Source organism: Pelecanus crispus, chromosome Z, assembly GCF_030463565.1.
Source record: "Pelecanus crispus isolate bPelCri1 chromosome Z, bPelCri1.pri, whole genome shotgun sequence".
NCBI lineage: Eukaryota > Metazoa > Chordata > Aves > Pelecaniformes > Pelecanidae > Pelecanus > Pelecanus crispus.
This window is the reverse complement of record NC_134676.1, coordinates 2,933,599-2,959,311: the sequence shown is the minus strand read 5'-3', so window position 1 is coordinate 2,959,311 and position 25,713 is coordinate 2,933,599. Positions and strand designations below refer to the sequence as shown.

General features: G+C 40.9%; 1 protein-coding gene across 3 annotated transcripts; it reads left to right on the top strand.

Moving 5' to 3' along the window:
* The first annotated feature begins 48 nt into the window (after positions 1–48).
* Positions 49–25,713, top strand: SMAD4 (SMAD family member 4). Of its 3 annotated transcripts, none has more exons than XM_075726946.1 (12): positions 49–84; positions 9,642–10,007; positions 10,918–11,092; positions 11,516–11,545; positions 13,169–13,384; positions 15,174–15,293; positions 15,425–15,535; positions 17,351–17,401; positions 19,559–19,742; positions 20,847–21,015; positions 22,252–22,390; positions 23,576–25,713. In XM_075726946.1, exons 2-12 carry the CDS (start codon positions 9,759–9,761, stop codon positions 23,785–23,787), a joined length of 1,656 nt encoding a protein of 551 aa, XP_075583061.1. In that variant the 5' UTR covers positions 49–84; positions 9,642–9,758; the 3' UTR covers positions 23,788–25,713. The 3 variants fall into 3 exon arrangements, with proteins under 3 accessions (XP_075583061.1, XP_075583063.1, XP_075583062.1); XM_075726947.1 differs by lacking the exon at positions 49–84 and adding an exon at positions 1,554–1,680; XM_075726948.1 differs by lacking the exon at positions 15,174–15,293.

The following is a 25,713-nucleotide window of genomic DNA, read 5'->3' as shown; positions in this document are numbered from 1 at the left end:
CCTCCTCCGCCGCCGCCGCCGCCCCTCACCGCAGCCGCAGGCCGCGCCCGGAGAGCGGCCGCTCCGCCGCCGCCCGCGGCCCAGGTAACATCCGCTCCCGGCTCCCGCCCGCCCGCCGAGGCCGCCCGCAGCGCGTCCCCGTCCCGCCCGCCTCCCCTTGCCGCCCGGGGGCCCGCCGGCTGCCGCTCCGGGGAGCCGGGGCAGCGGCCCCCCCTCCCCTCCCGGGGGCTTCTCCTCGGCCCCGCCGCGCTGGGTTCCCCTCCCCGCCTCCCCCGCTTTCCCTGAGCGAGAAAAAAACCCGTTCGTTCCCTCCCCCGCCCCCCCCCCCCCCCAAACTTTTAGTATTATTTTTTTAAAATCTCGCTGCCCTCTCCTCAAGGCTCCCCAGTTCAACTTTTCCCCCGCTGCCGTTCGTGCAGACCGCTCTCTTCGTGCTGTCTTCCCCGCCCGCTGGAAAATGCCCTGGCTGGGTTTTGTGTGAGCCACTTCGCGTGTAGTTCTCTGAAATCTGCCATCTTCTTTGCAATAAGAGAGAACGGTGCTTTTCGCTGGTTTTCAGACGGCGCGGGGCTGCTCAGCACAAAGGCTGTTAATTAAAGATTATGCCATCTTTATCGTTTTTCCTTCCCGTCTCCGTTTCTGGGGCCGTTGGGTTTTTGGGGAGGTTTGTGACTTGCTGCATAGTTGAGTCTTCTAGGTTTTACCACGGAAGGCTGGTTAATTTATGGGGTAATCTACTTGTGGGTTAGGTGTGTTATTACTTAGAGCCCAAATTGTACTACTGCAAACCGAGTGTTGTCAAACACATACGGTCGGAGTAGGCTCGTGGTGTCTTTTACCACCGCTTCTCAAATTATCTTGGTTAAGAATGGTGTGCCGCTGTCAACAGGCAAGAAGGATTTCAGACTCTGCGATAGCTGTCATCTTTTAAATTCGAAGGCTCTGGTACTGTCGGTACTTCGTTCAGTAACGTAGGTGATTTCATGCGAGGTTGGGGAAATAGCTGTACTGCCCTAGAAAACTAAACGTGTTTTCGTACTCCAGCGTCATGATAAGTAGGCAACTTGTCCTTCTGGCCCTCCTCTTATCTTGGCCGGCTTGCTACTGGAAGGAGTTTCTTCTCACTTTGCATTTACGAACCTCTTTTGATTTGCTTGTTGCATAAGCATGCGTGTTTAATATTGATATAGAAACTTTATTTCAAAGAGCTGAAGCCTAAAGAGAAGCAGTGAGTGTCTCAAACTGATTAGAATTCCTTTTTTAAGTAGACGGCTCTTTACATAATGCATTCGAGCGCAGCTAGCACAATGGGGATGTGAGTTTTGAGAGGTATCAACAGATTTAGCGGAGAACAAAGGTGCTGAGAGCAGATCGGTCGATCCTGGTGTGGAGCAGCCTTCGCCGTGCTGTTGTTAAGGTCCTGCTGGAATTTTAGGACTCTGTTTTCCTATGTTGTTAACCTTGTGAAAAACTCTCATTTTGGTTGGGGCTGGAATTTTCCATGCTTGCTTTGCCCAGAGGTGATTTTTTTTTTTTTTTTTTTTTAAGCTCAAACAAATGCAGAGAACATTATCCCTGTGCAGATGACAATAAAGAACAGATGTTATCTAATACACCTATTGCTCGGGTATCGAAACGTTACGTACGAGTGAAAAATCACGCCACTTCTGCATGAGCAAGGTTTGACTCTTCCTTTTATTGCTTGGCGTAGCCACAATTGTTTCCTCTGTTTGCGAGGTTTTGACGGTTTTGACAAATTACTGTTTGTCCTCGTTGAAGGAAGCCTTGTGCGAGAAGATGAGTCTTGCAGGGTGCTCTGAGGAAGAGTTGAGTTCAGGTTCGCTCTGTCGTTCTGCGGCGAGGAATTCCACCGCCTGCCGCCTTCTGAGCGTGCTCTCTCCTGCCGTTCCCGTGTTTTCATCCCCTCCTTGCCCACGGGTGCTGGGGTGAGGAGGGGATGAGCTCTTGCTCGGTGGGACGCCGAGGGTGCCCTCTCGGAGGTGAGGCAGTGCGAGTCTTGCTGCTGTGCTGCGGAAAGAGATCCAGTTGTAGAGGATTTTCCTGCCCTTCCTGCTCTCGCGGTGTAACGGGCAGTGGTCTTCCTTCTCTGACCATACAGAAGCCTGTATTGAAAAGAGGAGTGTTTTTCAGCTGTATACTTGCTCAAAAATAAAAAGTAGAGAGGGGGAAGGGGAAGCAAAAGGACAAATGCAACTTTCTAGGCTTTAAAACGCGTGCTGACGTAGTCACATCAGCATAGTAGTGCTACCTTCTTCATCGTGTCTGGCCCCCAAGGTGTTCAAAGACAAGGATTTGGCTGTGGTTTTTACTGTTGTATTAGTTTCTCAACCGAGATTAAAAATCCTGGAACCTTGTGCGGCAGAAACATTGTCTCCATTTACAGGAGCAGTCTGTTGCATTTGTAAAGTGCTTTTGAAAGCAGTTGAAGTGCACAGGTGGAAGCTGAGAGGAGGAAAGATGCTGAGAGCTGCAGTTGGGCAGCTGCATCAGATCAGTTGCTTCCCCAAAGAAATGGCTGCTCACACTTTTTAACCGTGGATTTATGTTAAGATGAAAGAGTTGCCACTCAGAGTTGTCTTAAAACTCTTCTCTGGTTCCTTTTATGCTGTCATGTGTCTTAAATTTTTGTAGCTACTGACAGTGAGATGAGCAGAATTGATACTGATGATTCAGAGACGCACAAAAATAGTATTCTGGGGAATGTTAGCTCTTACTGTACCGAACAGTGCGAGTGCAGTACCTTCTCGGTACTCTTTCTCTTGCTCTTTAATGCTAATTGTTCTTATGTCTACAAACATTTTGTTCCTGTTCACCCTTTGGGCAAGTAGATAATAGTGTAATGTGCTGGAAAATATCTGCAGTTTAATCACTTATTCATATCTTCATCAAATCACGAGCTGCCTTTTGTTTTATTGGTTTATGGATTTTTCTTTATCATGTTTATCATAAAACTTCTACCACTGCATTATTAAACAGCAAAACTCTGTAGTAATGTTTTGGTGGTTAAAAGCTATCAAAAGTATATGCTGCTTTTCTGACATCTTTGTGTTTGTCTAATTTGGGAGGCAACAGCTTATGCAAGAGCCTTTCTCGTCCTGTATTCGTGTGAAATGTTCTAGCAAGATGTCAATTTGTACGCTATTCTAATTAGCCAGTTCGTTAGCGTTGCATTACTGCCTGGTATCAAAATGCTGGAAATCTGTGACTGGGATGACTGTTACGGGTAAATCAGTGGCAGCTTCAGGCAAACAATCCTTATTTTTTCTTAGCTATATTTTTCCAAAAATTGCCTTTGTATTTGCAACTTGGAAATACGGTTTTGGTCATGAAGATATTGTTTGCATTAATTCGTTTCCCTGCTCCCCCCAGTATATGACTCCCCAGAATTGCAGGCTGTACATCTTTTCCTTCGATATCATAGGGCACCGTGGGCCTTGATCTGGCTGTGGTCTTTCTTTGTTGCTGCAATATACATGTTTTAATTTTCTTTTCTCCTTGGAAGCTCAGACAGTATGAGGTTTTGTGTTTTTTTTTTTTCCTTTTGAAGACCATAGCAGTAATATTCTTAAGTCGTGGCTAATCTCAAACGATATTCCCGCAAATTTTCTGACTTGCTTAGACCCTTCTGCAGTATCTCACAATGGATAATGACCGAATTATCTTAAGATTCATAGCGTAGATAGAAACGCTGTATTGTACCTGGTGAATGCCATCAGACACGCTTACTTGCCTTACGTTATCGTCTTTAGCATCCCTTTACACGTTGGTAACGCCAGCCCTTACGTGGATATACCAGTACTAAAAATTCTCAGGCTTATATATTTATGTGCATCATAGAATACTGTTGCATAACTGTTGCTAAAAATCTGCGTTCATACTATTCAGAATAGAATAGTTCCCTTGGAATGGAGCTACAATGATAACTACTGATGATCGTGTGAAATGCTCTAAGGTGACACAGGGCTGTTGATCAGTTTGTACAAAAAGGTGGCAAATCTCTCTCCGCCTTGCTGTGTAAAGGCTTCCTGAGCCCCCAATGTGTCATCTGATACTTAGCACCTGTAAAAACTTTTTTTTTTCTTTGATTTTTAACTTTGCAGACCAGTTGGATTTCCGTCACAACTGATTATTTCGGGCTTCTTGCATGCGGTTGCAAATCCATCTTGCATTCTTCAGTCGCTTCTGATGTGTCAGTGTGTGCTGTGCATTCCCCTGCCTCCCCCGTTTGGCGTGTTTATCAGACTTCCCCACCAGCATCTCCGGACCTTCAGCACCGTGGCTGCATCTGGAACCTCTTTTCTGAGCTGATCTGCAAAGCTGCTTCCCTTTCTCCATCAAAAGCTTTTCAAAGGGCCGTTGGTGCCCTGACACCCGCAGGAGCTATTTTTCCAGTTGTGCTGAGGCTGTGCTATATTTTTTTAACATTTTTTTTTTCCCCTCTCTAAATACAGCACTTCACAATTCTTAGCATCTTAGTTTTTAAAACGAAGTGTTACTTGATCACTCCTAGGCATGCAACTTCTCCTGTAATTTGTCCTGCAAACAACGAAGTCCCCAAGAGTCTCGAGTTGTCTCTTGTTTGGAAAATACCTGGTTTGCTGTAGAAACTTAAATAAAATATATGCTAAGAAAGTGACATGGAGGAGGTGTTGGCCTTTTGCCCATATCTTAAAGTAATTATCCAGCGGCATGTGGACTGTCACATTTTTAGACTGAGTTTCTTGGTGAATTTGATCCCTCCGCAGCTGCGATTGGCTTAAACCCTACGGTAAATGAATAGGGTCGTGTATCGTATCAGCGTCGGGCCTGGATTAACCGTCTTGCCCAAGCTGTTGGATTGCTGATTGCCTGGATCATATTCCTTTGGGTTACGTCCCCGACTGCCAGCTCCATCCATAACCGCCTGGTTTGTCTGTGTAAGCGTATTATTTCCTTTTCTTGTTTGGGGTTGATCGTTCTCCCCAAATTGCAAAGTGTGGCTTTTGTGGGAGGAGAGGGGGAAGATAAGTGACTTGTGAGTGTAAAAAGTATTCATTTAAGGTTGTTCTTAACATGTAGAAAAGAACGTGAGTTCTTTTTAAGAAACCCGGATTTGTAACTTCTCAGCAAATCTCCACCCACATTAGAGAATCGGAAATGGGAATTGTTTGGAGGAAGGGATTTTTTTCAGAGAAGTTTCACAATTTGCTTGGCTGAATGGGTAGGGCACATTGACGAGGGTTTAGGTGAAGTCTTTGTATTTTTTTTACCGCCCTCCAGCCTTACGTCTCACTTGGGCTTCTGTATGACCGTAGTAATCCCTCTGTAAAAGCGAGGAAATCAAGTCCATGTGTGGTTTTTTTCTAACCATGAAAAGCAGAAAACCTTTTTTCTCTTTCTAAAACCCCTGTACCTTCTTCAGACCGTGCGTGTGCGTCTGCCTACGTGTGTATGCGTCTGCATGCTTTTTTGATGAAGAATTTCAAACTGCAGTATACCTCAGCAGCTCTCGGGCCTCATCTGAGGCCTTCCAAATGATCGTATCTGTTAACTACCTAGTATGCTGCCTGCTGAGTTGCTGCAAATATTTGGAAGTCGTGGCTCATGCTGTTTTTGTTGCCTCTGGTTTTTGGCATGTAAAAGCACTTGTTCTTAAGCCATCTTAGCTTATAATATTATCCTGCTGGTGCAGCTGAAGAGATACTGGCAAACAAGGTGGAATATTAATTTTCTGTTCCATAAATGCGTTGATTATCCCTTTGGGTGAGATCTCGTCTGCTTTTTGTGCTTTGCTCAGTTTTGTCTGGTTGATGAGGAGCACCTCTCTTCCGCAAATGGAAATGCTGTCCTGGAGCTCTGAGCTAGCACTGGCTTTTCATAGCTTTTGCAGAAGATGCTGAACATTAAACCTGGTCTCTGTTTTCTAGTTACGCTAATAAAATGATTGCTGTTTTGAGAGAGAGAGCATAGCAGTTGATCTGAGAATGGTTTGGAATAGTTTGAGTCAGTGCGGTGCTTACTTTGCTTTCCTGCCCGTAAGATAAATGTAAGTGCAATGAGGGCACTAGTGTGAGAGCTCAGTAATGCTACTTCCATGTAGATAAGTCAATAATATATTTGATTTTAGTGATGTGAGACAGCACGCTATTATAGGTCCCTATGTTTTTAGAATCTATTTATTCAGGTAACCGTTTCTGGCAGAATTATCCACAGACATGAAAATGAGGCATGTGGCACCAGTGTTGCATTTTTAATTTTAGACAGCTGCTTCATGTTTTGCATTTCATTGCACAGGCTAAAAAGATACATCACCCTTCCAGCAAGGCAGCCGTGGGCAAGTAGGATGTACGGAAGAATTACGGTATTTGTTCAAGTCTGCATTGGTCTTGGAGGAAGAGTTTCAGCTAATGGTTACTTATCAGTTCTGAGATAGGAACGTGTTTGCTACAGATCAGCAAAGGTGTTTTTATTTATCTGGCAGTCATCTTTTGTCTGTCCGATTTAGCTCCTTCAGAGGATCTTACTCTTGTTACAGTAAATACTTAGACTGTCGCAGAACACTGGTTGTTCACTTGTTTTGTAACATACCTGTTAATACTTATAGTAATTTTTTTCAACAACTATAACATAATGAGGTACTTCTCTACAACTTTGCAACTTGTTAGCATTATATTAGCTTGTCCCTTTTTTTTTTTTTTTTCCTTTATTCTGTGCTCTGCTCGCATCACACTATAGCAAAAGGGAGAGAAATACTTTTTGTTCCTTGGTAGGTCTCGGTAGGTGAAGCTGGGAGCTTCGCTACAAGCGCTGTCTCCTGCTGCTGCTTTTCTCGTGTTCCCTGTCTCTTCCCTCTGTCCCTTTTCCCCCAAGGCACTCTCTCGCCCGTTCCTGTTTCCATGAAATTCCAGTGGGAACTAAGATCTTTGCTCAATATATTTGGCCCTACCTATTCCACTGGAGCTGTAGCACGGGATCACCTACTTGAGGGGGGAGCGTGCTCAGGAACGATTTTGAAGTTTCACGCTCGCATCAAATCAACGTTAAATCACGCAAGCGTACTGTTGTTTTGCAGAACATCTAGCACTCCTGTCTGAGGGCATGCTGGAACCTTATCTTCAAAGGCTATCTTCTAAAAATACAACGCATTAAGATCGCATTTTGCTTTTATTTGCACACATGAAAGTAATATAGTAAGAAGGTGTTAAGGCACCTCTTGAATGTGTGAGTCAGTCAAAGACAGGCTTGTAGAGCTATTTCGTGAGAAGCTAGATTTGTGGAACGTAAAAACTTGGCTTGTCTGCAAAATACACTGATGCTTCTGGTGCTTCAGAAGAAATATGTCACAGCATTTATCGATACGTGCCAGGTTGATCGCCACTGACCTCACCCCCTTTTTCTGGGGGTGGAGATGGCAAGATTAAATACGGGGTTTCTGCAGAGGGGACTTTGGAAGGAAGGCTCCTGAATTACCATGCGGTTACGCACCAGCAGTGTGTAACGGTATTCAAAATCCCAAACAAGTGGCCCGGCTTTCAAAAGTGCTGAACAGTCAGAAGCTCCTATTGAGCGCAGTGGCAGCTGAGGGGTGACTCAACGTTTCTGAAGATCATTTCACTTAAATAAGGATTTATTTGCTTGATCGTAGTCTTCCGAGAGTCAGCAAGCAAAATTCTCATTCATAGTTTTAGGGGTGTAGAAGCTAGAGCTGCGTGTCTAATTTTCAGCATCTCTTTATTTAAAGCTCTTTTGGCTAATAGCTTTATCTAGTCACTTATTTATGATTACTTCTGCATATCTATCTGGGATGCTGTTTTATATTTAAGGAAAATGATGTGCTATTCTGTTTTAGCTGGCAAGCTTTTATGGGTTTATGCGAGTGCGGGTTGCCATGGAGAATGACTGGCAGGTTAAGCTTGACTTTTAAAAGAGGTTTATTGAGTTGAAGCGCAAAAAAACCCTAGCATTGAAGGAGAAACTTTAATAGCTAGGTAAAATGATCTTACTCAAACTTTTAGGTAATTGTTTTCCTTTGGGAGAAATTAGGTCCAGAAGCATCCTTAAAAAAGAAGAAAACTATTGAAAATGGATGGGGGGGGGGGGTTGTAATGTGTTTTTTCCAAGTATACCAAAACGTGCTGTATTCAAGTTGAAATTGGAGAAAAAAATATTAAATAGGGAAGACTTTGTTTCCTTTTATAATTGTGCTGCATTTGTGTTACAATATTCCCTTTACAAGAAGGGAAGCCATGCATTCACACTGTAATTTGTGTGATGCGTTAACTTTCTAAATTAACATCCCACTCTTATTTTTGTGCAATGCATTTGTTTCCAATAAATAGCTGCTACCACCCTACCTCTAATAACATGGAAAATTCCAGTGCAGTAACAAGTCTTTGACTAGATGTGTTCCTCAGATACTGTGAACAAACCTTTTTTCCTTAACTATTGAAATCAAATATATTTTATTTACGTTGCTGAGAACAACATGTTAGTTTCAGAAGGGCTGATATTTTAAGCTTAGTCAGAAAATGTTGCTGCCGGTGTCTTAAAGTCAGACCACATAGCTGGTAGCATGGTGTCAGTGGATGACTACCTGAAGCCAGAGGTGCTTGAAGAACCAGAGCGGCTTTTTGGCAACATTAGACTCCTTTTCTGTGAGCACACAAAACCTGCTGTCCTATGTTTCTGGATAAAGCAAGATAAAGTGTAGTACTGAGCTCATTCAGAATTGAGAGTATCAGGCCAGCTCTTCTGATTTGTGAATCAAAGGAAACTTCAAGAGGATGAGGTCTGCTGGCTTAGAGAAGAATGACTTCATGACCAGAAATCACTGCAGGTTCTTAACAAACGGAGTTTAAAGGCCTAATGTGTTAGGACGGACTTATTCCTTGTCTCGTATCTAGTGTAATTAAGGCAGGTCTGTGTGAGAGAATTTAGAAGTGCTTTTTTAGTGACTTCAGTTGATTTGTCTTGATCCAGAAGAAGCTGGATCCAAGCAAGTAAAGACAAACGTGCCAGTTGGGATTTTCATATGGAAAGATACACACAATCTAATTTACATAAATGTGTATTAAGCTAATGGCCAGGTACAATTTTTGCCTTTCTGATTAGCAAAGAGAAACAGAGTTAGTCTGAGGTCAGAACATAGCTGAACTATTTGAACAGGATTATTAAATAAAGATGACAGATGATTCTGGTGTGCATTCGTGCTTCTTCACTATTCAAATTTTGTTTAAATCAATGCCCCTTGATTCCCAGTCAGTGTTTTCACTTGGTTTCATCCTACCAGTATAAAACATAGGAAATCATTGTCACTGTTCTCCTTTTCCTGATTCAGAGCCTGTTCATCTAATAATCCCTGCCTTTCTATATGTACATGCTATGTGTACATGTATATAAACTCTAATCTTTATTTAAATACTGTTACTAGGGGAAAAAAAAAATCTTATATCTAAAACTGTGCAAGCAGTGTCTTAAGCATGTTTTAGCTATCATGGGACAAGCGATGCAGTTTTTTCATGTGCTTTTAATATCCTGCACTTAGCTTGAAAATAAAAGAAGCAAAAAGCCACAGACTTCCTTAGAAACATGATCTGCAATTTGTTAAAAACAATTCTAATGTAGATATTTTTTCCTCCTAGGTTTTACCAAGAGACAGTACATCTAACACTTAACTTGGATCATCTCTTGTTCATCAGCTTGAAAATCATAACAGCCCCCAAAACTGACATTTGATCTGAAAGAAAAAGCTGTGACAAATGGACAATATGTCTATTACTAACACGCCAACAAGTAATGATGCTTGTCTGAGCATTGTTCACAGCTTGATGTGCCATCGACAAGGTGGAGAGAGTGAAACTTTTGCAAAACGCGCAATTGAAAGTTTAGTTAAAAAGCTAAAGGAGAAAAAAGATGAATTGGATTCTTTGATTACAGCTATAACCACAAATGGAGCTCATCCTAGCAAGTGTGTTACAATACAGAGAACGCTGGATGGGAGGCTTCAGGTTAGTACAAGTGAAAATCAGATGTTTTCCTCCTAGTGAAGCTGGAGCAAAAGTGAGTGACGCAGGATCCTAGAGTGTTGAGGAAGAGTAGCTCTTCTCTTGCGTCCCCCCTCGCCCCCATTTGTAGGCATGTTTTGTGGCTGGAGCTCTGGACTGCTGCAGTAGTTGATTATTTTTTTTTCAAAAGGAGCAGAAGGGGTCGGATCAGCCGTTCTAAACGAGTGTGTGTGTGGCAGTAAAAAGCAGGGTCACGTAACAAATTCGGCTGTTTATCCTGGTATTTTCACTACAAGCTTCTGTTAGCTCTGTGTTGGTCAGCAGTGTGAAGAAAGACCTATGATCCCTTGCTAAGGTACTCCAAGGAGTCTGCACTGAGGATTTATGTTAGCCTTATGTCGTCAGTACTCAGTACCTGTATAGCTTGGGTTGCGATTTCCTTGTTCCAGGACAGATGTCATGTTTGCTGGCTAGCTTTCTGTCTACCCTAGAAGCATTTTTTTTTTGGTTTTTTTTTTTCAGTATAATGGATTGGCATTCTTCTACTTGTAAATTCCTTATAGTGTAGCTTAGTGCCTCGTTCCTCTTCTTCTGGGGCAAAGCTCCTTCATCATCCATGGTGGGGAGGGTGACCATACATACTACATTAAGCACAAACTCTGCTTCTGCCATTTTGTATTCAGTATTTTTTCTTAAGAATCACGATGTTGACTTAACCGTAGCAGAACCCTAATAGAAATTTATTTCTGTCGAGTACAGAATTCGGTAAACTGTACACCACCTTTTTTTTTTTCATATTTTGATGATGGAGAGAGGTTGTGGAGTTGTTTGTCCTCTTCCAGCTTTGCTCCTCACTAAGTAAAGCAAAACGCCTTGCTACTTTCCCAATCAACTTTTGTGTCTAACTTTTTAGGTGGCTGGTCGCAAGGGATTCCCTCATGTGATTTACGCTCGTCTTTGGAGGTGGCCTGATCTTCATAAAAATGAACTCAAGCATGTTAAATATTGTCAGTATGCTTTTGACTTAAAATGTGACAGTGTCTGTGTAAATCCTTACCATTATGAGCGTGTAGTATCGCCTGGCATCGGTAAGTAGACTCTCGATTTAAAATGGAACAATGGGAATAAAATGTCAAATGTTTTCCTTTTGGGTGTAGAAAATACAGGCCTAAATTAGAAACATTAACTTTTAATGATCTAATTATAAATTACTCTCATATGTTCTTGTCCATCTTAATGGAATTATTCTTTTACCTTTATTCCAAATTCGAAAGAATAGTTTATGGCTTTTGTTTAAGCCTTTCCATTGGCTTTGCGCACAGTTCTTACAGTTAATGTGTATCCTAGGAATAACTTAGCATTGCGACTTGTGTTGTGATGGAGGGGGTAAAATATGTGGAGACTGTAGTACTACTCATTGTAAAGGCTTGTAAACTTAATGTTCAAATGTTGTTGAAGATCTCTGTGTATATAATCCTCCACACCCCCTTTTCTTTTTCTTCTTTTTAAAGATCTCTCAGGACTGACACTACAGAGTTCTGGTAAGTAGTTCTGTTCTGTTTACTATTGCATTTCTGTGGGCACAAACTGTGTTAAACTCTTCAGTACGTACACAATTTTTTCCTGTGTATCTCCTTGGGTGGGAGTATAGAGAGCAGATGGAAATGCATTTGTCTCTCCGATTTTTGGGAAACCAGCTAAGTAGCATATGAGAGGCAAGTATTGATAAATTCTTTAAATTGAGGCTTCAGCTCAGCTCGTAGATATGTTCTGTTTTCGTTGCCTGCAACTTAAAAACCCCAACAAAACCCAAAAACCTCACTGTTGAATGCTGCTAATTTAAAAAAAAAAACAAACCAAAACCACCAAACCAAAAAACCCCACCCAAAAACGTGTGCACCTGTATGATATACTAATTAATTGAACTGGGAATAATAGATGCTTATGATTTAATAAGTAGTTTAACAAGAAAATGATAGAAATTCTGTAATTAATACGCAATTGAATGAAGCAGTCTAATGTTCTTGCTCTCCCTGAAACTTGAGAGAAATTGGACATTAAATGTCCAGTGAACATTATTCAGAAATCTGAGATTGTGCAGCTGGTAACTGCTTTATTTCAAAACTGATTTTTTTTTTTCCTTCCAGAAGAAATTCGTAGAGAAGGAAATTTGGGTAATCCAGTGTTTTTAGCACATTATTAGAAGTATTCAAGCAAAAATGACTAAAAAAAACAAGCAACCCAACAAACTGTTAACTTCACAAGCTTTAACTTGTGTGCTCATCTCTGCTAATTTGCATTGTTACCTGTGTCTTCTGAGAAATGATCCTTTTGCACAGAATCAAAGCTTACTAGCCAGCAGTTAAAGTACAGAAGTGTTTCCTTGTCGTGCTACGGTTTTTGCAGCAGGAAACAGAAAATTACTGTCAGATTTTAATATATTTAAGGCTGCTTTAAAAATGAGCATGGGAGCTAATGTAGTGTAAGAGTTTTACTTGAGCATGCTCAATAGGATGTGAAGAAACAAATTCTTGTAGTGGCGATGGTAGTAATTTCCTTACGCTGTATGTGGAATATTCTGAATTAGTGGCTACATTGTTAAATATAGAGTAGTGTTATATTGCTTTTGAATGTGAATTTGATGTTTCTAATCAATTTGGATGGGAGTTGCTTAAAATTACTTAAGGGATGCATGAAGTTTTTTTATGAGCTGTGTTCACGAATTGCATTTTTCATAGGACCTTTATGTATGTTCTTACTTGTATACTAGGAATTGGTTTGTTAGCTACTGCATTAACATATATTTAGGTGCTTGACAAAAAGCATGTTTTTCCATTTTCTTAACTGTGTCCAATCACACAATGATGGACTAGAAGACAAAATGCTATTGGAGTCTACTGCTGTGGAGCTAAACTGCTTGTTTGATAGCAGTAAGCAAAATATACAGTTTGCTTTTCCATCCAGTTATGCCTCAGAATTTCCTGCTGCTGACTTGAAGTGTTTATTTGTAATTTAGAGGAGTGCTTTAGCAGTGTTTACGTAGGTTAAATCCAACCCCCAGCAGTTTTAATACTATTGTTAGGGCTCGAAAGGAGTAGTGCAATTTGTAGTTAAATCCTGAAAACAGATTCGCTTTGCACGGTTAACCGTTTGCTTCTTCGCAGCTCCATCAAGCATGTTGGTGAAAGACGAATACGTTCATGACTACGAGGGGCAGCCGTCGTTGTCTTCTGCCGAAGGCCATTCAGTCCAAACCATCCAGCATCCACCAAGTAACAGGGCATCCACAGAGCCTTATAGCACCCCAGCCATGTTAGCTCCTACCGAGGCTAGCACTACCAGCACCACTAATTTTCCCAACATTCCTGTGGCTTCAACAAGTAAGATCATCGAGATTATGTGAAATATTAAACTGTGAAAATGTGAAAGCTCAGAGATAACTGCTGAGTTTTGCCAAAGTAGATCGTGCGTTGGAACTGTGCTGCTGCCACACTGCGCTGCTAAAGTGTGCGGCAGTATGATCGAGGCAGTCTCGTAAGTGTTAACGTAAGGTTTTAACTTGGAGCGTAATTTGAGTAACTTTTCCTGGTGACCCAGTCTTTTTTCAATGCGACTGATGCTGCGTGAGTGTTACAAGACTGTTCTGGATATGCAAAGGTTCAGTGATACGATTAAAACAATTGACCACTGACAAAACATTATGGCTATTATTGGAATAATTGCTGTAGGAATGGAAGAATTTTATTATTTTATTACAACAGCAAGCGGGACAACAAACGGATATACAGTAAGGTGGCAGCATCGAGAGGTTTTCTGACAATTCTTTAGTGTTCCACAGCTGACAAAATGAGCCTTCCAGTTTTAACTTGATTATTTTTATAACGGCCCCCTGTACTACCAATGTGACAGCCCTAATTCATATTTTTCACCAGTCCGTTGGAGTGCTGCATTGAAGGTTTTCTGGCTTTTCTGTGTGTATTTGGTACAAGTGGAAGAGTCTGGTTTACCGACGTCAAACCTCACACTTCACTCCAGCAGGACAGTAAAGCAGTTACGTACGCAGTGTCCTGCAGCCCTAATGTAGGGAAACCGTGAAGTTTGGAGGGGTTTCACATACTCTTCGTCACTTTAATGTCAAAGATGTGTGGATTTTGTGTTATCAAATTTGAATTATGGTGACATGGTGTTTTGATAATGTTCTTTAATTTTAGCTGACAGCTTTTTTGCTAAAACTAACGATGGTTTTGCCAAGCTGAGATACGGTGTCTGTATTTGTCTCCAGCAGAGAAAAAAGGATGGGCAGTTTAATTGTATTGCCTTTGCACTACAGTTTATAGTCAATAAGTTTTTCTCATCAGTGCTATAATTGTTGGAGCCAAGGGGACAGGGGGAAAAAAAAAAGCTTGGTTTTAGGTTTTAGTTCAAGTTTTCAATGTGTTCGATTCTGCTAGCCACGCCAGTTTGAGAGTGCAAGTGTACTTATGAAACTGCTGATCAGTTTAGTGTTAATGGCTGAGCTGAAGCCTTTTAAAATCAAATTCTGTTAACCTGTTCTGAAATATCTGTAGTTTTAAAGCATAGACAATTCTTGAAATACTTACTTTGGGGAAAAAAAAAAAAAAACCAGCAACTTTCTCAGGAAGGAGTCCAGTGATGTATGCAGCTCTATTCAAGCACTATTTTTAAAAATAAAATACTGTTCAGTATGTTTTGGAGGAACGTAAATTTAAGCCAGTGTCCTCCCTAGGAACAGTAGTTATAACATGCTGAAAATAAGCAACTTGTTGGACCTACTTTTGGCCTGTTTGGATTCATACCAAATCTACTCCAGCTTTGTTGTTTGATAAAACCTGTGACATCTCTTCTTTCCTTTCAAACTGAAAAATGAGAAGTAAACAAAACAAAGATGCGGTTGATAAAGAGAGTTCTCTGCATACTTCTACTCCTAAACTATTAAGGGTGTCAGAGTCAAAATTAGCTGATGCAGAGCATCTTGCTTCAAGTTTCCTAAGACACTCTGGTGGGTGGAAAAAAATACTGAAACCAAACTTGTAGGAACTGTGTATTGCAGTGCCCTTAGTTGGGTGTATTTTCCTACCCAGTAGTGCTGAGCTCTTCTTAATTAAAATTTTGGAACGTTCATGAATAGGTAGTGTGTTCTTTTACCAGGTCAACCTACCAGTATATTGACAGGTAGCCATAGTGATGGACTCTTACAGATTGCTTCAGGGCCTCAGCCAGGAACTCAGCAGAATGGGTTTACAGCTCAGCCAGCTACTTACCATCACAGTGAGTATATACATATGTGCACTCTTCTTAGTTTTCTAAAACCGGTTTCCAAATGTTCAGGAGAAATAGAGGATTAGAAGTGAGATGCGGAAAAACTCCCTTAAAAACCAACCACTCCTTTCTTTCTCTAGATAGTACTACAACTTGGACTGGAAGTCGGACGGCAGCCTACACACCTACCATACCTCACCACCAGAATGGCCATCTTCAGCATCATCCACCTATGCATCCTGGACATTACTGTAAGCAGTGCAGATTTTCAAATCGCTTTGGTTTCAGTTTTGTTGAATGGTGGGGGCTCATTTGTGATTATTCTTTACCCTCCTTTTTTTTATCATTACAGCGCTACCATTACTATGTTTAGTATATTCTGACAGTTAAATAGAAGAGCTTGATGGGCTTTCCTCCGTTAGAGCAGCAGAGATTAGAAATTCAGATAGCTATAGTGATACCATCTATATTAGAGATGTCTTACTATACCTAAGAAAACGAGCATTTCCTTTCTAAGCCTCTGTTCTTAAAGCTTTGCAATCTTGCAGTAAATATTTCCTTTGCGGAAAAGGAAGTTGGTTCAGAATGTGGTGTTTGGATATTTTTTTCTTTCAAAACTTGGAAGTCCCTGGCTGGTTTTATTTTCTAAAAATTTTGAAGTCATGTCTTAATGATGTAATAATCTACATCAGGCTTTGGAAGACGTGTCCATGTGCACTCGCCAGTTTAAAAGAACTTTGTGAAAGCTCTTGCAGTAAAGTACTTGTCCGTAAAGTGGTCTTGCCACAGCCTGATTCATGAATACATTTGCCACACAAACTTGAAAATCTTTTTCATCTGTGAAATAGGACCACAGCCTCTTGCTTTAAGGTACAGGAGATGAGAAGGGGGGGCGAGGGGGGGAAAGTGATCAAACTTCTAGTGTAAGTGTCTAGCACAGTATATGCGTTATAAGAGTATAGTGCAAAAAACCCCACCCAAATTAAATTTTTTGTCAATTTTGTGGCAAAAAGCTGGAACAGTTCTTTATTTTCTAACGTAGTACTTAACCAGATCACCTATTTGCAGCAGTCGTTAGTGGAGGGGAGAATATACTGTCAGTTAATGTTAGAATGGCTTTTCAGCTTGTCGCTATCAAGAAAATTGTGGTTTAGATACCGTTAGTAAGTTCAGGATCCCACTTCCTTTATCATCTTATTTGCCAGAGATACCAGGATGTAAAAACTTCAGTGGTGCTGTAGAAACTCTATAAATGTTTCTTGGTGCACATATCTTTCCATAATTAATATTTGTAACTGGCTGGTGATACCACAGAGAGCTTTTCTTGGCTGCTGCCATTTCTCACTTCAGAAAGTCGCATGTTTTGACACCTACCAACGTTGTGCCTGTTTTGACATCTTGTTGCAAAAGCTGCTCTTACTTAGAATACTACGTTTAAGTCTTTCCTTCGTGTTCTCTGCTGCCTGTAAGGGACCTAGTGAGTTTATAAAAGTGGAGAGAATAAACTGACCGATACCAAGACCATATTCAGTATTTTTTTTTTCCTTTAGAAAAATGAGTTCTCTAGGGCTTTTTTCCATCTTCAGGGAGTGTCTCTTATGGTCAAGTCCACAGCATGCTGGGTGACTTGTTCTGGGACTGATGAAACTAATGAAGTGTGGTTTCTGACAGATTTATATCTCATGCCTCTGTACAATGATTCTCTCCTTGCCCAAGTTGGCGGCAGATGTGAAGCCTAAGTCCTATTTCTATTGCATCTCCATGCTACATCTGGTTTCTGCTCTCTCCTGGAGCTGGGTCTGGCTTGAGCAGCATGCAGCCTTTCCTCCTGGGATACTAATGGAGCTCTTTGCTCTACTCAACTTCTGAATTTTTAGGAAACCTCTAAGAGTGTAATTCTTCTGTGGGCATTTCCCTCCCCTGTCAGATTTGGCCAGTTGATTCAGAAACTACTGGGATTTATAACATCTGGCATCCTCACAAGCCTTTTTTCATAGGAAAACAAGTTAAGAAAGAAAACCTTATTTTTTCCTCATGTAAAACAAATTGCATGTTCTCTTTTAAAGGGCCAGTTCACAATGAACTTGCATTCCAGCCTCCTATATCAAATCATCCTGGTGAGTAAAATCTAACGCGTAATGCTAAGTATTGTGGAAGCTAATAACTTTCTGGTTTGAGTGTGTTGGTTTGGGGGCTGGGGAGTGGGTTGTTTTTTTTTTTTTTGTATCAAGTACTCTGAAATTTGTGAGATACATATTCAGAAGTGGAGGAAAGGAGGAGAGGAACCATTTTGTGATAAGTCGTCTTTTCAATTTGGACCTCTGTTTTGAAATAGTGATGTATTCTGTGACCTGAATTTAACTTAGATGCCCAAGTCAAAAATTGCAATTCTCAAACCCATGCTGAGCTGGTTCCTACCCTGGAGGTGTCTGAACTCTGAATGTCCTTGATCCCAAACTTTGCAGGGTGCCTGAAGTTGCGCTTTTTGCCTGCTTAGAAACATCATGGAGTTTAGGTCACACCAAAGCCCTCTTGGATCTGTGATCTAGAAGTCCATCATCACAGCCAGATACCCTGAAAGATAGGTATTGCCCTTCTTAGCATTTTGGTGCTGAACTTCCTCTTTGGACCTTTGTTATACAAGCTTGCTCTTTCCAAGAGTCTTCATTAATGGTAGCAGTTGATGGAACCGAAGAGGCCTTGTCTTGCAGTACAAGGTAGCTCCATTGCAGCTGCAAGGTGGTGGTCTGTTTTTAACGACAGCAAAGCTGTTGCCTGCACAGGGAGAGCTGCATAGTTGAAAAGCCTAGAAGTTTAATGCGTTTATTCATTGGCCGGTGACTAAATCAGTACCAGAAATAAAACAGCTGATAATTGCTGGCTGAACTTAACTGTAGCTAAATTGTATTTCATATCATTTAGTGTCATTTTCACCGTATTGATTCACCTATCGATTTCACCCTATTCAGTCCTCGGAGACATGAGTATTTATTTGAAGATTAAAAAAAAAGGAATTCAGGCACCTTGGTTTAGTCTTTTCTAATAAAAGCAGAACAACAGTTTCTTAAAGATAAGTAGGTGCGCTGTTGGGTGCTGCGGTTTGTAATGAGCGAGTATCACTTCTGGCACTGGGAGAGCTCTTTTTGCTGTCGGCTTATCAGGCTGCTGTGTTTAGGTCCTATCGTGTTAGCTCTTCTGCTTCCCCTATTTTGAGTACACTGCAGTGCTGATTTTCTTTGCTCTACCCAACAAGGTGCTTAAGCGCTGGCTGTGTTACCCTTTTGTGGAAATGGGCCCTTAGAGTCAGCAAAGGTGCCGAGTCCCCGAAATCCCCAGTGACTTAAGCTTATGGCAGCTTTAGGTTTTAATGTGTTTGACGAGAGAAGCTCTAACGCTGAAAGCAAGCACAACAAACTGTGCAGAAAGCTTGACGAGCCACTTGCTCCCAGGTAGCACACGAGCAGCAGATACACATATGCAAAATCACTTTTGGTGTGCTTTGTCAGGTTTCCTCACTTACCTGAGCCTTTGGGTTTCAGTAGCATCCTCTGGGGAGCCAGGGTTTCCTGTCCTCACATGGTAGCTTCTTCCAAGTACCACCTTTCCTTTGTAGCCAGTTTTTCTTTTGAAAATAGGATGAGTTAAAAGGCACCTCTTTGCTATTAAAACATGCCATTTTGTTCTGCTCCCTTGCTTAATACTTCCTTGTTTCATCCCATACCTGACTTGCTTGTGTGCAGACCAGATCAGCATGTGATCTTTGATATTTTTCCCGCATTGCCCTGCTTTCCAAATCTGGTTTGCTTTGCAGGGAGGATAGAGAAAACTGACTTCACCTAACAGGTAGTTACTCTTACATCCTAAGCCAGATCTGTTTGCGAGTTACTTTCTATCAGCCTAGCCATGAATAGGCATATATGTGTGACTTCTTTATGCTAAAAGAGGACAAAATCTAGCCACAGTCGTAAGGTGCAGGCATGCAGATGGTTTACAGAATCTTAACTGGAATTATAAACTGCACAAAGACTTGTAAGATCTTAACTGCAAAAACCCCTAGCATTGATGTGTGCTCAAGTAAAAAAAGACAAGCCCGTGTTTGTTGTAGTATTTTTCTGTGCTAGCAGACATGTCTTTGTCTATCTGAACTTGCTTAGGTGAATGTGCTCTCTTACTCTGAACGACAAATGCAGTTGCAGAAGGCGTCATTGGTTGACTGGAATGGGTTTATAGGTGGTTTTGTGCCTTTCAGTCAGTTAATTGTGTATATTCTTTAGCTCCAGAGTACTGGTGTTCAATCGCATATTTTGAAATGGACGTGCAAGTTGGGGAAACGTTTAAGGTCCCTTCGAGCTGTCCAATTGTTACTGTTGATGGATATGTGGATCCTTCCGGAGGAGACCGGTTTTGCCTGGGCCAGCTTTCCAACGTGCATAGAACAGAAGCCATTGAGAGAGCAAGGTATTCTGCAGATCCCAAAAGCTCCAGCTGTCTGTGGTATTTGATAATATTTTCTTGTGCCTTCGGTGTGCGCCTCCCTTTAGAAATTACAAGTATGGTATGTTCCTTTTGACTGACTTAACTATGTAGAATATATCTTTCTAGGCCACTGCTGTAATACATTCAAAATGTGAACTGTGTGACAAAGACCTTCAGTGCTTTGCAATAGCGCGTTGCTTTTCATTGCTTTCAAAGCCTGTGCCTTCAAGGATAAAATTAGCAGCTCGTGCCATTATGCATGCAAGCTGAATATTAGCTCTCCACACTGCAGAGTGATGTGAGAATAACTGCAATATATAGATTTGTCAAAGGAGCAAAGGAAGGTTGGTAGGGAGCTAGCTGGATTTTCATTCAGTCTCGGCACGCATGTGCTAGGCTTTGATGTGGAAGCACAGAGAACCGAAGCAATCCCGCTACTTTTTTTCTTCCTTGAAACGAAAAGGCATGAAATGATTCCATGTCTTCAGAAATGTTGCATTATGACAGTCAAAATGCTAGATTGCTGCGATGTGATCCAAATGAACATACAGTTCTGCATTAAAATGTGGCTTTGTATATGTACTTGAGTGACTTTCTGTACTAGAGTACTTGTGGGATTTTACACTTCCAAACAGAACTGAATGTGTTTGGTATCCCAGCTCTGTATTGTCAGTGAGCGCGTTAGTTGTGACTCAAAAATCATTGCTCCTGCATTCTCTGTTTCCCATAGATCTTTATACGTGGTATAATACATGTATTATTATACCATGTAATACGTGGCATTACAGGTGGTTTTTTACTTTACAGATTTTGTGTAACTATATGCTAACATATCTAATATAATACATGTATTATTATACCATATAATACATGGTAATACAGATGGTCTTTTACTTTACAGATTTTGTATAACTATATACTGACTTACACCTAAGCTAACAACTACCATTTCAAGACCTTGTATGAGTGGAGTGTAAATTAAGGTATCACAACTGAGAGCTGGAGAATTGTTTATGGTTGTATTTAGTAAAGGTCTGGTTTATAGCATGTATACACAGGTGCATTTGAACTGTCTTTCTTTTTAAGGTTGCACATAGGTAAAGGAGTGCAGCTGGAGTGCAAAGGAGAAGGTGACGTGTGGGTTAGATGCCTCAGTGACCACGCGGTCTTCGTTCAGAGTTACTACCTGGATAGAGAAGCAGGGCGTGCACCGGGGGATGCTGTTCACAAGATTTACCCAAGTGCATATATAAAGGTTGGTTTGCTCTTCCTAGATGAAAATTGTGGGGGAAATAGCATACATTTGGTTCTTGTAAATGGTAGGGAAGCTATGAGACGCTGAAATAAATGTAACTTTGCGTTTGATCATCCTTTAAGAAAACCTAAAGCTTTCCATTTAACAAGTCACTTAGGATGACTTTTTTAAAGGACTCTAAACTGAAAGTATCATCTAGATACTACGAAAGTAACTAATCTTGTATTTTGTCACCAACAATCTCGATAGCCATTTTTTGTATTTTTAGCCTTACAGTTTTAAATTAACTGCAACTGAAATCTTTAGCATAAGTTATCTGTTTCTCTCTCCAAAACAAGAAAAGTTGGGAAAGTACGTATAAACGCAGTAGAAGTGTAAAGTGTGTGTTAAAGTGTCGTGAACATGAAGTGATCCAGAGGTCACAGAAAGTTGCATGGAAACATATTATTTTCAGGAGATTCTCACTTGGACATGCCTCTGCCAGACTTGAAACTTTATTTAGGACAAGTCACACTTGTAAAAAGTCATTCTTGAATTGGAGATAAACTGCTTGAAGATTGCAGTGATATTTTTTTTTTTTAAAATCCTGGTTTGTAGGCAGGTTGTGTAATGAAGGTGAAAGAAACCCTACCAGCCTGTATGTGTGAGCTTTCTAGTATGAGAACAGAGTTCCTGTATATATTAGTGCCAAGCCTGATCACAGAGATAGAAAATGCCACCGACCTGAAACCTAGCTGCTGAAACTTCAAGCCTCTCAATAATCGGTATTTCTTTTAAATAGACTAACACATTGCAGTAGAGCAGTGAAGAAGTGTAAAGTCTGACAAAGTTAAGCAGGTCTTGTTGGCTTCCATTTTTATCTATATGCCTATTTTCTGGAAATCCTGGGATTTAACTAAAAAGTTGGGATTTTATCAGCCTGTAACATCCTTCAGACTTCGATCCTGCTGTCAGTTCCGCACAGGGTGTGGCTTTAGCCTGCTCAGCTCAGCCAGGTTCTGGCATTGCCAGTGGTGGTAGTGTCGTATGAGAATCAGCTTTAATGGATTATTTCTGTTAGAAATTAAACTAGTCAGGGAAGGTTTGCTTTTATCCAAGTGTATGGCAAGACTGTAGAAGTTGCTCAGGGAGAGCAGAGAGGTCCAGATTATTGCGGATGGGAGTTGAAGAATTCTTTCCTTCATTGATTTCTGTAAGTCTACACAGTTTGATTTTTTTTTTTTTTTTTTTTAAAAGGTGTTTGATTTACGCCAGTGTCATCGTCAGATGCAACAGCAGGCTGCCACTGCCCAAGCTGCTGCTGCTGCTCAAGCTGCAGCAGTAGCTGGAAACATCCCCGGACCAGGATCAGTAGGTGGAATAGCCCCAGCCATTAGTAAGTACATTCACCGCTTGGTCTCCTTTTTTCCTTACCTGAAAACAAATAACACAGCTCATAACAGCACCCTCCCATCCACCCACTGTCCCTGCGATGGTACAAATGAACTTGGAATGAGGCAGCGGGATTGGGGCGAGGTGGGGCTGGGGTGGTGTCGTGGTAAGTCTGTATTCATTCGCTTCGTACCTGCTCCACACGCCAGTTTTCACTCTGAGTCTTCAGGGGATGTTGGATATGCAGTGCAACAGGAAACATTTATACGGAAGGCCAAATAGCATAACCCTGTTACTTTATAAACAGAGATACTTTTGGCTGCTTAGACCCAAGCCTGAAAAATGAGATCTAAGCTCATAAAAACATCACTCAAAACAATGGGGATTACTGAGCGACAAAGTCCTTGACTAGGTTTAGGGAAACTTAATACGAAGATTCTTGAGAAGAGGAAGAAGGAAGTGTGAGGTTGTTTTTCTCTTTCTTTCTTTTCTTTTCTTTTTTTTTAAGTTATTCTGGGCTAGAGTTTTCTTAGTTGCTAAATTCTAGATCCTTGAAATCATACCTAAGTACTTTTAAAAGTGTAAGTACTTACATGTCTCAGACTGCTTTATGTGCCTTAGTGTTTCCTGGATTCCTTGAATTGCCAAATGGCTCTCTCCAGCTATCTTATAAATTCCTGAGGGCATTTTGGGGAATGTATTTAACTTCTGTCTTAGCCACACTTGTGATTTGAAGTTTGGCAGCTGTATTCCTCTTTTTATTTTATTAGATGTAAGTAGTGTAATTTGTTAACCCAGCTTCCTGCAGGTGATCAGTTCTGAGTTCTTATGCTGAAAACGCAGCATTTAGCAAACCTCACGAATAAGTAGTTTTACTGTATTTCCTAAATGAGGTTTACATGCATTGTATCACATAAGACGTTAGGTTTCATCATGTCTGCTTTATTATAAGGAGTTTCATATTTCAACACCCTTTCAAGATTGCAGAATGATGAAAGAAGCGTAATTGGAAGAAATGCAAAATAATTGCTGCCTTCATCGTAGCAGGGATCTAGAAACAGGGATTGGCCTTGGCGGTGGTGAGAGGGACTTGTACACGAAGAAAGAGCCAAGCAAACAGGGACGGCTAAACAAACAGATGGTAAAAGAGCATGTCTGTGAGCACTTACTTGAAACCTCTCCCATTTAGGTTTGTCAGCTGCTGCTGGAATTGGTGTAGACGACCTTCGCCGCTTATGCATACTCAGGATGAGTTTTGTAAAAGGTTGGGGACCTGATTACCCGAGACAGAGCATCAAAGAGACACCGTGCTGGATTGAAATTCACTTACACCGTGCCCTCCAGCTTCTAGATGAAGTACTTCATACCATGCCTATTGCAGACCCACAACCTTTAGACTGAGATCCCTCTGCTGCACTGCTGTGGGCCATTATATTGTGAGGATGGTGGATTGTAAAATACAATTCTGTTTATAACCTGAAGATATATTTTACTTTTGTTTTGCTTAATCTTCTAAAACCAGGTTTTAAAAATGTGTTTGCCGCCTTGCTCTTAGCAGAAAGAAACTGAACATGCAGAATTTGGATTTCAGTTATTTTCAGAACTTAATTGTCATAATACATGGCTCAGGGCTTAAAGTGAAAGGTAAACGCCTTATAGAGACTTTACAGTATTGGGTTTGTTCCCTTTGAAACTTCCCTTCTCTATTATGGCATCTTGGTGATAAGCCTCACAGGAGCCTTTTGTATGCAGAATATATATTATATATATATTTATATCTGAAAATTCCTTCTAATAGTTATAAACATTTACCTTATAGCAACTTTAAAATTCCAACTGATTTGTGGTGTTCTTTTTAGGGAACAATAGTTAACAGAAGACTTCTTTATTTTGTTGACTATCTTGTTATGATTTTTCCAGATTAAAACGTAGAAGCTGCCAAAAAGTGAAGCATCGATTAAATCGTTGGCATCGATTAAAAATAGCGAGGAAAAGAAACGTGGCTTTTCCTTCACTAGTTTTTAAAAAAAGATATCTTAGATTTTTATTTATATAGACACGTGAGTTTTAAAACACTAAAGGAAATGGATACGTTCAGTGCTGGCACTCAATTTAAATATAACATGAAATACCCGGTCTGCAAAGTTGCCACTGAAATTGCATAAGGAGTACCTAATGGCAGGAACATATTTTCATAACTACTACTGACTTCTCTGATTTTACTCAAGTGAAACTTGGCAGGTATTTTAAAAAGTTGCATGACTCTTTTTACTTGCATATACCATTAAATCATGTATAATATTACATCAGTATTTAGGATCCAGTTTTTGTATCTGTTCACCATTTCCACTCAGGGCAAGATGGCAAACTTGTTTTTATACCTCTTGGTTATTTTAAGCCCTATGCCATCAATGACCGTATCAATTGGCAATGACTTTGTATAGAGAATTTATAGTAGAAAAAAAATGCAAATGTATTAATTGTATGACAGACACAATATGTATGCTTTCTCTCTAGTTAATAGAATAATAAAAAAAATTATGAAAACCCCGATTTTCATAAATTTAGTTTGCTTCTATTACGTAATTCTGCACCTTGAAACCATTGATCTTGAGCGATGGATTGCTTTCCTTTGCAAGACCAGCAGCAGCAGCCAATAGTGGTAGGAATTTTTGTTGGTTTGAACTTGCCAGGAAGCAAGTCCAATTCTTCTTACTTTCACCGCTTCTCAAATAAAAGCGTGTCCTGAGGATATCTCTTTTGTCTGTTTGGATGGGGTGTTGAAGAGGGAGCAGGAATTCCTTCTTTTTCAGCCTGTGTGTGGGGAGTTGGAGCTTAGTTAACAGGCTTAGAAGTGCGTCGGCTGTGACTCGAGTCCCTCGAGCGCTGCCAGCTCGATCTGCCTGCCGTGCTGTACTGAGCTGACCTGGCAGCACAGTTGTAGTGGTTAACATAAGTAGAAGTCTTGGAAGAGATTATTCAGACGCTTTTTGCCAAGTTTCTTGCATAGTTTCAGGAATCTGTAGAGGGCTATGGCACACAGCGTGTAGGTATTGCTTCCCCCATACACTGAAGTTCTTAAGCAAGAAGTCGGCAGTCGCTGTTTCTGTCCCAGGCGTGGAAGCACAGAAGACAGGTGATGTCGGAGTGATGGCCAGAAATGGATGAGTTTTCTCTGTATTTTCCTTAACAGCGTTGCCTTCTTCAGACAAACTTCTAATGAGATCACTTTTCTTTTTTTTCCCTCTTACGTGGCAACTTCTTGATGTTTGGAAAAACAGCGTTTGCTTTTCTCAAGGCCTTTAGCTTAAAACTTTTTTCATTTCC